This window comes from Chelonoidis abingdonii, chromosome 2 (assembly GCF_003597395.2).
Source record: "Chelonoidis abingdonii isolate Lonesome George chromosome 2, CheloAbing_2.0, whole genome shotgun sequence".
In the NCBI taxonomy this organism is placed as follows: domain Eukaryota; kingdom Metazoa; phylum Chordata; order Testudines; family Testudinidae; genus Chelonoidis; species Chelonoidis abingdonii.
The window spans coordinates 188,816,527-188,830,526 of NC_133770.1; the positions used below are offsets into that span (position 1 = coordinate 188,816,527).

The 14,000-nt window shown below is 41.2% G+C and overlaps 1 protein-coding gene across 3 annotated transcripts in view; it reads right to left on the bottom strand.

Moving 5' to 3' along the window:
• MBOAT1 (membrane bound glycerophospholipid O-acyltransferase 1) overlaps positions 1 to 14,000 on the bottom strand; it is an 85,736-nt gene that overhangs the window by 42,381 nt on the left and 29,355 nt on the right. For all 3 annotated transcript variants that reach the window (XM_032776976.2, XM_032776975.2, XM_032776977.2), the window contains exons 2-3: positions 3,759 to 3,904; positions 2,958 to 3,035 (exon numbers count right to left, since the gene is read on the bottom strand). In XM_032776976.2, coding sequence (XP_032632867.1) covers positions 2,958 to 3,035; positions 3,759 to 3,904 — 224 coding nt within the window. The remainder of the gene's footprint in view (positions 1 to 2,957; positions 3,036 to 3,758; positions 3,905 to 14,000) is intronic.

Below are 14,000 nucleotides of genomic sequence, written 5' to 3' on the forward strand. Positions count from 1 at the left end.
AATAGCCAATAACATTATGTAAACTGGCTTCGTTTGTGCTGCAACAGATGCTATTTTTTCCATCATGAATAATTGGCTAAACAGTAAGAGTGAGAGGAAAATCCTTTAACTTGAATGTATGCCCATTTCTTCTCATTCTCCTGTGCAGGCATGAGTAAATACTGGATTTCTAGCTGTAGATATGGTTTCTACAACTTGGTCCACTGATCCAGAACAATAGATTGCTCCCTTCTTCCCCCAAGACACAGGCAACAACAAAGCATATTTTAGCACCTTTTCTCTCTGGTGTCTTCTCACACAGGCAGCATAGTGCTACAGCAACTACATCAGGATTTCGGGGTTCTAGGTCTGACTGTGCTATGTGGCCACCTTGGGAAACTCATTTATGATCAAATTGTCAAAAGCGGCCTCTAATTATGCCACTCTCTCATACCCTCTCCCTGAAAATCTTGCTTCAGTGCTACCAGTGCTCTCTGCTGCCTGCCCCCATCTGTTTGGAACAATCATGGATCCTAGCCTGGATGCTTTCTCCTTTGTATGTTTTCCCATTCTGCCTGGTATTGCATGTTACATGCATACAGTTGCAAGTCCTCTACTCTAGCAACAATTCGTACTTTGGACGTCACTTATTTAATTGTATTGCCTGCCACTGTAAGATATTTATAAATAAATCCTACTTTTAAAAATGTTCGGGACTGGACGTTAGACTCACTGGAGAGAGATTGTCTGAAGAACTGACAAGACAGAAGGGGACATGGTTGATGCACACATAACTATCATATACCGTCAGAGAGCCCCTACCAAACAATAAGCAAGCATAGGGATTCTGTCTTCAGGTACAACTGCAGTGAACACGAGCCTATGTTTAGGCCAATAAAGGTGAGTTAAAAAACTTGCACAAAGAGAGTAGGGCAAGAGGATATATGTTCCAACCAAAACTAGACCTAATGGGAGCATTAATTCAATGATCTAAGCAATGCCCAAGTCAACCCAAAACAAAAAAGTGGAATACCTCTCAGGCTGCCAACTGGCATGTTCCTCTGGATTACTTACAGAAACCAATTTTCCAGGTAACATTACTACTCCATATCTTCAACTAAGAGCTCAAAATAACAGCAAGTGAAAAGCAATTCCACATGCAGAGAAAGAAATGCTCAGCATGCTGAACACTAACAAAGAACTATTGCTTGAAGAACTCTGAGACAATACATTACCTGTGATTATGTTTTGCAAAATATTGCAAAGAGAACTACTCTACTGCCCTGTAAATCTCTTCTACTGACACTTCCTATCTTCGTACAAGAATCAGCTATGGTTTCAACAGAGTTTGCCCATTCTGATCAAGGTACCATCTGCCCAATAAGGTTCAGTGAGACACTAAACATACACCTGGCTATGGTAGTTTCAGTACCTTTCTTTTTGTCCTTAGCATAAGGACTAACTAAGATCTGACAGTCTATAACTTTTACTTTTGGGCTGGTGATGGGTTAATGCTCTCTTGTCATCAAGTCAATGGCATTTCCTGTATTTGCAGTCCTGTGAAGCTCTGTGTTCAGTACAGTAACTCTTCACTTAACGTTTTAGTGATGTTCCTGAAAAATGCGACTTTATGCAAAACGATGTTAAGCAAATCCAACTTCTCCATTAATGTAAATGAGGGGGTTAGGTTCCAGACAAAAGACTATATTAAATATATACACACACACATACTGTATAAGTTTTAAACAAACAATTTAATAGTGATACACAGTGATGATGATTATGAAGCTTGGTTGAGGTGGAGGAGTCAGAGGGTGGGATATTTCCCAGGGAACGCGTTACTGCTAAATGATGAACTAGCAAATGACTGAGCCCTCAAGGGTTAACTTTCACACTCTACAAGGCAGCAGGAATGGAGGGAGGGGAGAAGCATCGGACACAAAGACACAAACTGTGTGTGTGTGTGTGAGATGCACATTTCCCCTTTAAGTACGCTGACCCTACTCTTAAGTACCCTGCCTTGTTAATTAGATCAGCCTGCTGAGACTGCAGCTGCTGCCAGCAAGCTCCCTCTGTCCTGAGCCCTGTTGTGTGTCCCCCCTGCTCTAAGGAAAATGGGGTAAGCGGGGAGTGGGGGGGACACCCTGACAGCCCCTCTCTTCCTCTCCTACCCCCCACACAGCAAGCAGGAGTTCGGGGAGTAGCTCCTAAGCAGAGGGCAGGAGCAGTACATGGCAGTGGTGGGAGGGACAGCTGAACTGCCGGCAATTGATAGCCTGCTGGGCAGCTGCTGCACAGGGAACTTAGGGGAGCGAGGAGCTGATGGGGAGCTGCCGGTCCACCCTGGTTCCAAGTCCCCACCAGCTAGCTGCAATGGGCTGCTCTTCCTGCAAGCAGTGGACAAAGCAAGTGGCTGCCAAACGACGTTAGAAGGAAGCATTGCACAACTTTAAATGAGCATGTTCCCTAACTGATCAGCAACATAACAACGAAACAATGTTAACCAGGATGACTTTAAGTGAGGAGTTACTGTACCAAAATACTGACTTGTTTCACAAACCACAGATTTTGAACTGCCTGTGATCTTATTTTATCTAACTGAAGGGTAAATGGGAAATGCATAAAGGCCAAACAGCAAGAGGGAAAAATTAAAAATAGGGTTTTTTAAAACCCATTCTCCATGACACAACACTGAAGAGAGTGTGGCTTGACATAATCTCCAAATACAACTTAAAGACGAGGTCTCCATGTAAATTGCTGAAGCTGCAGGAGGCTAAACTGGGCTAAGTACAAACCGCCTTCCCTCTCTTTGGTAGGCGGATGTGATACAGTGGATACTGTAGTTAAATCCATAAAACTGCTGCAACTGAGTGGAGGTGGTGAGAACAGAAAGATAAGATACCAAAATGAACTTCTGCGTTGCTGCCAGCCTCTGGATGGAACAGGGTAATTGAATTCTTGCCCCCATGTAACCTTACCTGTGGATGTTGGGAATACTTGCAATGTTCATGATGCCATAGCTCATCATCACCAGTACAAAAATATGGATTGAGTACCTTGAAAACAAAAAGATAAACATTTAGATAGTCTCAGAGTAAGACTGCAAGGCTGATGGAAAAGAATTCCTTTTCCGCTGTGTAAGCTAACTAAATCTGAAATAGAGCCAGTAAACATGGAACTACCCCACAATGCAGTTTTTACAGAGTGACTAGAACAGTGCTTCAAGTAAGAATCCTCTCAACCAGTTTGGGTCTAAAATGTTCTTTTTTAAATATAATCAAACTGAATACTCAACAATGGATGCATCTCCTCTAATGGAGATATATTTTTATGTCTTCTTGGGTGATAGTGTCTCTTTGATGACTGCAGTAAACTTGCCATAGAAAAATACAACATACATCTACAAGAGACACAAGGTAGGGGAGGGAATATTTTTTTGTATTGGACCAACATCCACTGGTGAGAGAGACAAACTCTAGAGCTACATAGAGCTTTTCTTCAGCTTGTCTCTCTCATCAACAGAAGTTGGACCAATAGAAGATATTACCTCACCCACCTTGTCTCACTAATGTCGTTGGACCAGCATTGCAACACTGCAGATAAATATCTACAAGTCATTTCAGTTTGTTCTGGTCTTTGTGGCAGTTAGGTGGTCCTTGTTTTGCAGGACTGCAACACACAAGTTGTCTCAGGACTGAACACAAACAATCTAGGAAAACTGACACGAAATAAAACATAATTGCTGGCATAATTTGTTTATCTGAAAGTTAAATACTCACCATCCAAAACAGAAAACAGCAAAGTATATTCCAAAGAGAGTGGCAAATGCATGACGAACAACGGAACTGACATTGCTGGGGCTCAAATAAATGCGAAACCAAAAAGCAGCCAACAAGGCAAACAGCTGACAGGCTACAAAATTGACCTAAAACAAAAACAACAACAAAAAAGAAATTTGGAATGTTACCTGGCCATAGACTTCATTGCTGAAGATCACAACAACTTCCTTTTGTGATTCTGGAAAAAGCTATATAGAATTTCTCACCTATGACAAGAAAGTAGGGTAGATCCAGGAGGAAAAAGAATAAAGGGGTTGTTGACCTTGTTTCATGGGCAAAGCTTCCAGTAAAGTCCCTTTGAAATGGGAGCTTTGCTTGACTAAGGACAAAAGGATCAAAATCTATGGGCCAAAGTGTGGGTCATTTAACAGTCCCATCCAGGAGTAACAGCAGCCCCTGCATGGCTGTTTTTTATCCTTCCATACAGATGGGTAGGGGTGGAAGAGGGTAGAATCTTGGTTCTGCCCACCACTCCCCATAATGCACCAACGTCCTTGAGGCCTCTCCTCCCAGAGCATGCCCAAGCAGCAGAGGCTGGAAACAATGAGGCCCATAATAATGAGTTCTGCTAAATAAAACAGAAATTAGCTATGGTAATGGGAACTGCCAACCTCAAAAGTGAGGCTTGTGTGTGCAGGAGACAGAGCCCACAAGTGGAATTCACTCCCAGAAGAGCTCAGAATAGCCACAAGCCTCCATGCATTCAAAGCAAAACACAAAACTTTCTTCTTCCACTGCCCTTCCCCTCAATTGCCCCACAAAACACACAGAGTTAAAACAAATGAAGCTCTTTTGTTCTTTCTAATAAATGTGTATGGTGCTCAGATACCCCAGTAATGGACAGGATATGGGAACCTAGACAGATAAGACTAGATTTACTTTATTTTGCTGCAGACCTTTTCTCGAACAGTCACCTCAAGCTCTTTGGCAACATACTAAGCTGTGAATCTAGACCAAGTTAGCATCTCTCATTGGGAAATCCTTTGAACTAAAAGCAGCAAAGAATCCTGTGGCACCTTATACACTAACAGACGTTTTGGAGCATGAGCTTTCGTGGGTGAATACCCACTTCGTCACCCACGAAAGCTCATGCTCCAAAACGTCTGTTAGTCTATAAGGTGCCACAAGATTCTTTGCTGCTTTTACAGATCCAGACTAACACAGTACCGCTCTGATACCTTTGAACTAAGGCTGCCTAAACGGTGCTGCGTCTGACTTATTTTTCACATGAAAGTCACATATTAAATAAACAGTTCAGGGCTGTGATCTCTTAGGGTATGTCTACACTGAAAAATAAGCCTAGGGTTAGTAGAACTCAAGTTAGCAGACCCTGGGTTTGTTAACCTAGGCCTTGAGCATCTACACTCAATTGTAACTTTAGGTTAGGAATTGTTGAACCCTGGGACCCAACCTCAGGCTCCAATATCTACATCTCATTATGTGTGCCCGACTCCAACCACCCATATCCCAGCCTTCCTAGCATCTCTCAAAATGTGGGCACTCTAGCCCTTTCTTTGTGGTACAGCGTGGGAAATCTTGACTGCCCAGAGAACAAAGAAAGTTGGCCTGTGTGGTTGTGAAATACTTTTGACAGATTTCCAGATGCTGGGTCCAATAAGGCTGCATCTATGTCGCAAATTCCTGGTTTGACTCAGGCTCAGACCCTCTACACCCATGGGGTCCCAGAACCCTGGTCCAAGCCCAGGCCTAGCACTGTTTGTGTGTATACAGAAGGGAGGTTAGGCTTGAACCTCAGACCGAACCCTAGGTTTATACTGCAATACAGACATACCATTAAGGTCTTTGGCATAGCAGATCACGTTCATATTCAACATGGTCTTGTTACGATGAATGATTTCTGTAAATATTTGTTGGTTCAATTAGTAAGAAAAAACTTGTCTGCTAGTCTACAAGGTGCCACAGGACTCTTTGCTGCTTTTTAAGAAAAAAACTATTTATTTCAGTATTTAGAAAACGGATAGTGCTGCAGGTCTAAAGTTCAAAACATGTAGGGTTTTAGACTACAAGCTCTTTGGGGCAGGGCCAGTCTCTACTTGTGTCTTGTACAACCTAGTAATATAGTCAGCACTTAAACAATAAAAGGCATCATATGATTACAACTCAGGAATAAATAGAGGAGCCTTCTCCCACCATGACAATACTTTAAGCCTGTCTGAATAAGGGAATTACTCCTTCCGTCTGTATCAAGCATTAAAAGCAGATGTAAAAAGCATCTCAGAGAAAGACATTTGCAGTGTAGAGCAAGATGACTTTATTGGTCCCATAAAACCCAGGAACTATTGTACAAATTGTTGAGCACAGGCTGCTGTTACATTATGTCTTAACACTGTTTACATTTAGAGCACTCTTGGAACACCAATCTCACATAGTCAGGCTTAGCATGGGGGGGGGGGGTCTAATGGGATCTGGAAGTGGAGGAGGACATCTGCTCCACAGGTCTGCGAAATGGCAGTATAGCCACTGCTACAGCCCAAAGGCTCCAGTTGTGCCCCATGTATGTGGGACCACATGAATATACCTACTTGTAATGTACTTGGGCTCAAAGCCTGTCCCAACTCCTCTCTTTTGGGGCTGTACATAGGTAAGCTTTGATGGAGCTAAGCTGCATGCAGGCTGGAATGCTGAACCACTATGCAGGCTCCTCAAAGCCCACCCCACCTACCCATGACGGACAGAGAGGGAGAGGACATGAACTTTGACCCATGTATCTGTTTAAAAGAAAAACAACACCCCATTTTGTGGGAGCATTAGTCATGGAAAATTCACCAGCAAAGCCCACTTACTATTTCATTGACCATTCAATCCAAGATCTTGGTTGTGCCTTAGACCTTCAGAGTCACAATTTCCTCCCTGTGCTGCTTTTGGTGCAGTACAGCCCCATGCTGCTCCTTACACTGGGATAAAAGTAAAAGCAAACTCTAGCCCTAACTTTCGTTCTACTTTCAATGCTTAAAGGCAATTTCTTTATAAGATGCTCCAATGCCATAGATCTAATTTACATGGAGAGTGATAATCTTGGAATTATAATTTTCACTTAACCCTCTTGCCCTGAATTAAACTAACAGTTGCCTGCAGCACCATGGTTACAACATGCCATTAACTCAGGAAATCTAATTTAGAGAGCTAACAATTTAGAAGTAATTTACAGTATCTGAAAAGAAAGGTTAGAGTGAGGGAATCAAAGAAGAACAAATTGAAATAGCAGCACCCCTGAAAGTCATTTTGAAAGTAAATGACTAAGCACTACTCTAAAGGGAATGAGAAAGCAGTACAAATGGCATGGTTTTCAAGATCAAACACTTGTTTTCTAACTGTTTCACAGAAGCAGAGGATGTGGTTTACAATGCTAAGAGACTGCCTCTTCACTGACTGAGGGCATGCTCACCCCTAACCTGGTCATCTCCTTCTTCTCACCTGCTATGACCCAAATTGTAATGCAGGCATTCAAAATCCTTTCCTCCGTATCCTTATCCAACTGATAAAGCTACTCCAGCAAGAATATGCTGTATTTTTGTTCCATTTTGTTTAGTGCTAATGTGCATAATTATCTACAATCTGTTCCTCACAGGTTTTCTATCAACAAAGAAACCACTGTGCATAAATTACGCTTGTACCATTTTCTTCTTCTGCATCTTGGGCAACATGTAACATGATGCCTTAAATATATACATGGTTTTTCACCCCCTCTAACTATACCATGATAAAACGTAACACTAAGCACTGTTCGTCTGCAATTTTATTAGAGAAAATACTCATGCAATCTATATGCATATTTAATACAGTAGAACCTCAGAATCACAAATGCCTCTGGAACGCAGGTTGTTCATGACTAACTCTGAACAAAACGTTATGGTGGTTCTTTCAAAAGTTTACAACTGAACATTGAGTTAATTCAGCTTAGAAACTTTACGATGCAGAAGAAAAATGCTGCTTCCCCCCACCTTTTTTTAGTAGTTTACTTTTAACACAGTACTGTACTATATTTGCCTCCCTCTCTCCTCTGCCTGATTGTGTACTTCCAGTTCCAAATGAGGTATGTGGTTTACTGGTCAGTTCATAACTCTAGTGTTTGTAACTCTGAGGTTTTCCTGTACATACAAGGGTGTGGTATAAAGGTTTTATCCGCATTGCAGGATCAGGGCCTTAGTTACCATGAGACTGATTTTCAGAGATCCTGAATGCTCACAGCTCCCACTGACTGCCAGCAGGAGTGGCAGGTGCTCAACACTTCTGCAAATCACTACCTATGAGTTCAGCTGTGCAAGGCTCAAAAAATCTAAAAATTTATCCATAATCTTTTCTAAACTTAAAATTTTCACAGATTTAAAGTCTTTTTTCACAGTATTTTCCAGGGCTTGATGCTAATGCTGGGCCCCATTAGAAAGCTAGGAATCCTTTTCCCAATGGTATAGCGTTCCCATTTCTAACCATGTAGTGTGGTTTAAAGCTGCAGCTTTTTATTGTCTAGAAAAACTGGTGTTCATGCCAAACTGAATCTTGCCGATTCTCTGCATCAGGGAAACTAATTCTGAGGGAGGGGAGAATTCTACATCTCGGGAGAAGAGGAAGAGAAACAGTCAACAATGCATAATAAATTATCACATGCATATCATATGGGGGGGGTGTATCACACATATAGAGAGAGAGAGTGGGGTTATAACACAATAAGCATATTGCAGTTTATTATGCAGATTCTTTCAGGACCCTTTGCTTACCATACATATTTGAAGTAGTTAAGTAAGGTTGCTATGAAGAACAAACATTCCCCCCAATTTTCAAAACTGAGAACATGACTATGCTTTAAAGTAACTTTATATACTACAATTTGTGTGCACTCGGTGCTGGACCACAAAGAAGGAAAGTTCATTCTTTCTCCCTGACCCCAAAAATCTCTGACTGTAGGAATTGCCACATTGGCAGAAGAGCATAAAACCACCCTCCTTTTGGTTCATACCATTTCTGTTGTTGGTGTTGCTAACAGCACAGTGGAAATAATGAATTGGGGGATTCTGAATGTTGACTTGGGAAAATAATTATTCACTTATCTTAAAACTGATCCCTTCCCTTTCAAACCTACAACTATTTGTATATTACATAACCCATCTTTTAACTGCTCATGCCCATTCAATGTTGCCTTCGGCTCTTTTCTTTTCAAACTTCTTCAGCCTTGACAACATGAAAGAAATGCATTGGCTTTCTACAAAGCCAATTTCTACTGAATAAGATACAATAAATGAGCCATCAGAGCACACAGTATGCTGCCAAGGCCAGCCTTGGAAAGATACCACCACCCCCCAGTTTTTATTATTCAACTTGTCTCTTGGTCCATCAGTCAGCTAGTGAAGGCAGCAATATAATGCAGCAGCAAGGCATCCTGCCAGTGAAGAAACAGAGAAGTTGGGGCAACTACAACCAGTCAGTTAATAACGAAAGGTACTGGATGGACTGTTATTGAAAGCTCCTCAACTAGAGAACAGTAGCCACAAAGCTAAGCCTCAAGTTTGGAGAAGCTGTAGATGATATAAGAACAGCCATACTAGGTCAGACCAAAGGTCCATCTAGCTCAGTCTCCTGTCTTCTGGCAGTGGCCAATGTCAGGTGCCCCAGAGGGAATGAACAGAACAGGTAATCATCAAGTGGTACATCCCCTGTTGCCCATTTCCAGCTTCTCGCAAACAGATGCTAGGACACCATCTCTGCCCATCCAAGTTAGTAGCCATTGATGGACCTATCCTCCATGAATTTATCTAGTTCTTTTTTGAACGCTGTTATAGTCTTGGTTTTCTCAACATCCTCTGACAAGGAGTTCCACAGGTTGACTGTGCATTGTATAAAGAAATACTTCCTTTTGTTTGTTTTAAACCTGCTGCCTATTAATTTCATTTGGTGACCCCTAATTCTTGTACTATGAGAAGGAGTAAATAACACTTCCTTATCTACTTTCTCTTTGACAGACCCAGGAAATCGTCAGTGTATAGAACAGATGGTAAAGAAAGGAATTAAATTTCATGTTTTTTCCTATATTCATTCTATTTTTCCCCATGAACAATTACTTATTAATTGTGTTTGTCATAGGGCCCTTAAATCCAAACTGCATCTAAAAACCTACTAACCAAATCAAACCGAACGACCAACAGCCCACTGTCTGGATTCTGTGAATGACATTATCCAAGCATATTACTACTGATTATGTGATTCTCCTGTACATACAATACTGTAGGTAGGTGATCATTACCAAAAAGAGGTCACCTTTAAAGGACCCAGTCATCCATACTTTATTTTTAATAAGAGGAAACAGTGATCTGGCAGATGGGAGAGAAGTGATCACTTCCAGGCATCCTACCCCAGGTTTTGGAGCTTCTATATGGGCATGTCTGAGAACAGAGAGGGCATATGACGCAAGAGGACCATGCTCCTCTTATCATTCCCAAGGACACTCCGTAAGATAAAGATGACCCCTTCTGCACTACTCTGTATTTGTTTCCCTTACATTCAACACCCACTGCAGGATGATTTTAGGGACAGCAGTCAGTGGGCAAGGAGCCAAAATGAAGGTCCAAGACAACAATGTGCAGAGACCCTGGGCTCAGACAGGTGTCCCAAGATCTCTACAGACCTCAGGACATTGGAAGATGTAGTAAACGGAACCTGCTGCCTTTCCCACCAAGAAACAAACCCAGCTCATCCAATGGAATTATGAAGCTGAAACAATGCCAGATAGAATCCAAAGTTTCCTGTTCCCTGCACAGTTTTTTCCTAAGTAGTGGACAAACTGGCCTCATGATCAGAATAGTTAGTGATTCATCACATTCCTACAACAGGAGGAAAGCAACAGAGAGGTATGACAGCTCCACAGAGAAGTAAATAGTGTGTTGTTCTCTCTCTTAAAAATGATCATTCAAACCACAGAAAAACCTATAAAGGAGAAGAGGGAAAATACTTTCCCTTGCTAGGAAGTTCTTGGAACATTTAGAGTCAGGACACAGAAGATTTAGAGCTGGTAATTCCCTAGCTTCACCCTCATAATAAATCACTGGAAACACTCCTGGTCACTGCTTCACCCAGGTCGTATTGGGTTACTCATCTCTCACTTCAAAAAAAAGTCTCTTTCCATTGATCCTGCAGTAATCCTAGCATATGCAAATTGCCCACAAGTCTGACCACAAAATACCTTGCTTTTCCTTTATTATTTTTCCCCTTATACTTGCTCAAAAACTGACCTCACACTTGCCAAAATGTAGGAGGATGGACTAGACTGACTATAATTCTCTCCAAACTCAAAATGACAGCACACAGAGGCACATCTGGATAGAATATGCACTTCAATGATCTCTGGCTGCCAAAATAGTCCCAGCTAAACAGTGGCAATTAACATTCAGGCTGGAGTCTGCTCTGAACTGGCCCCAGATTACAGGAATGTAAAGGTGGCAGAAAGTCACTTTTACTTCTTGCCCTAAGGTCCTGTGCTGAGCAGTATTCAGCCAGACCTGAACATCAGGCTCTAAATCTGTTTTACTTCTAAGCAGGTATAGCACGGTCAGCAGCAGAACTGCTAGTATGCCTTGATCCTCGGGATAAGCAGGTAATCCATGCTTCAAGACATGTTAATGTTTCCCTGCCTACAAGGAAGCTATTTAGTCCCAGTTATGATGTTGATACCAGCACTGTATCTAGCAAGTAACTTCTCACAGGCCACCAAACAGAAGTTTTCAGTGCTCAGGAAAGCATTAAGAATCAGTGACGGTGAATAAGACTAAAGGTTGCAGGAGTTCATTCTTAACTCAAACGCCAGGCAGCATTGTTTGGTTAACATTTTAATAAGGGGCCCTCATAGAAATGTCCCCATTAGTCATAGATATGTACATCTGCAGAGGAAAAGCAAGGGATTTCGAAGTGTAATCATTTGTTTTCTCCATAAGGCTTCTTACACACATGGCCAAGGGCGCCACTTGGCAAACAAATATAATTTAAGTGCACTTTGCTGGAAATGTTTATACTTTGATGCTGAAAATTAAACAGAGTATTTTGATAGCATCAAACAACATCCAAATTATGATATTTGAAATTGGATGCATGTGCACGTGTCTGTGGAGAGTTGGGATATACCCAAAAGGAATTTCTTAAACATACTTGTGTCATAGTATTCTATCCCCAATCTGAACCTTAGCGTCCAAAAAATTGGGGTACCAGCATGAATTTCTCTAAGCTTAATTACCTGCTTAATTAGCTGCCACCAATCAGGACTTTCAGTGCCTGATAAACTCTGGTCTCCCCAAAACCTTCCCTGGGGACCCCCAAGATCCAGACCCCCTGGATCTTAACACAAGGAAAGTAAACTGTTCCCTCACCAGTGCCTCTCCTAGGCTTTCCCTCTCTGGGTTACCCTGGAAGATTACTGTAATTTAAACTCCTTGAATCTTAAAACAGAGGCTTTACACCTCTACCCCTGCCCTCTTCCCCTCACCCAGAGGCAATACAGATTCAAGCTCCGTGAATCTAAAACAAAGAGGAAATTTACCTTTCCCTTCTCCCCACCAATTCCCTGGTGAGTACAGACTCAATTCCCTTGAGCCTCAACTAGGGAAAAAATCAAACAGGTCTTAAAAAGCAAAACTTCTAATAAAAAGAAGAAAAAAAACTAAAAGTTGTCTCTGTAATCTAGATGGTAAATATTACAGGGTCTTTCAGCTTACAGAAACCAGAGAGAAAAGCCTCCCCCCAGCAAAAATTTTAAAATACTTCCAGCAAACTACACATTTGCAAATACAGAAAACAATTAAAAGACTATAACCGCCTTTCAACTTAATACTCACTATTCTGAATATATAAGAGACTGTAGCAGGGAGATTGGCAAGAAACCTGGTTGCACGTCCAGTCCCTTTCAGGACCCAGAGAGAACAAAGTAAAACCCAAAAACCACAAACAAAAGCTTCCCTCCACCGAGATTTGAAAGTATCTTGTTTCCCGATTGGTCCTCTGGTCAGGTGTTTTTGGTTCCCTGTTTGTTAACCCTTTACAGGTAAAAGAGACATCTTAACTATCTGTTTATGACAACTTGACACTTCCTGGAATCTGGGCCATTCCAAAGGCAAAATATTTTTCTTTTCTGAAGCATTTTTATGAGCTCAAAGGATAAATTCTCTCTGGCACGGATGATTTAACTCTATCCACCCAAAGCAGGGAAATCACCATATCTACCCCTGCTACTGGGAGAGGAAATTTTAACATGGGGCTGGGTGCACTAACAGGAGCTGTACAGTTTATTTTCATGCACATATTTCGAGAATATTGGCCTGTGATGCTGTTTTCATGAGTAAATTCTGCTGATTTCCTACTTACAGGGTCAACAATCTTTGTGAGTTTAGACTCTAAAGTTGAAACAGATGTTCTTTCTGGATTACCTTTAAGAAGCTATTAAAGAAATACTCACTAGTAGGACATGTGATACAACTGTGGAATAGATTAAATCTGAAGTCACTGGAAATTTAGAAAGGAAAATAATTAAAGTAAAAGTAGTCTTGAAAAATCTAACCTATAACTTAATTCTAGGTTAGAAATCATGCAAGCCAGTATGCTTACCTTTAACGGCTGATTGATCCAAGGCTCTATTTTGCTCTCAACAACTCTTATACCGAACTGCAACTATTTGGTATACTGCACAGATGTTTAACTAGTGCTCAGTTATGAGCAATGATGTTCTACCACAACCCAGTTCTCTCAATGGATAATACCAGTAACTTACTATGTTAGATACAAAGGAATTCTGAGATAGCCAGGAGTACTTAGAAAACTTCAGTAATTCAGGGGTTTTCTAATCAAGACACCTTAAGACATTAGCTGTGAAGCATATTAGTTGCCCAGACTGTGATAATACCAGTGTTTTATACTGATAATAGAAACTTTCATCTTGAAAAGTGCTTTACAAATAAAATAAAATAAAATAAAATAGTAACAATAAAATAATATTAATTCCACATGTGTCTAAAATGCTGCCACCTCTTGTGGCAGATGTTTAAGAGCAATATTACAAGCCAATTCACAACACAGGACAGAAAGTGAAGAATACTTGAAGGAAAAACGTAAGTGAAATATAATTATCCAAACTGGAACTGTGCCAGGAAAACAGGACTAATACTCCAGCTTTTGCAAAAAGTGCTACAG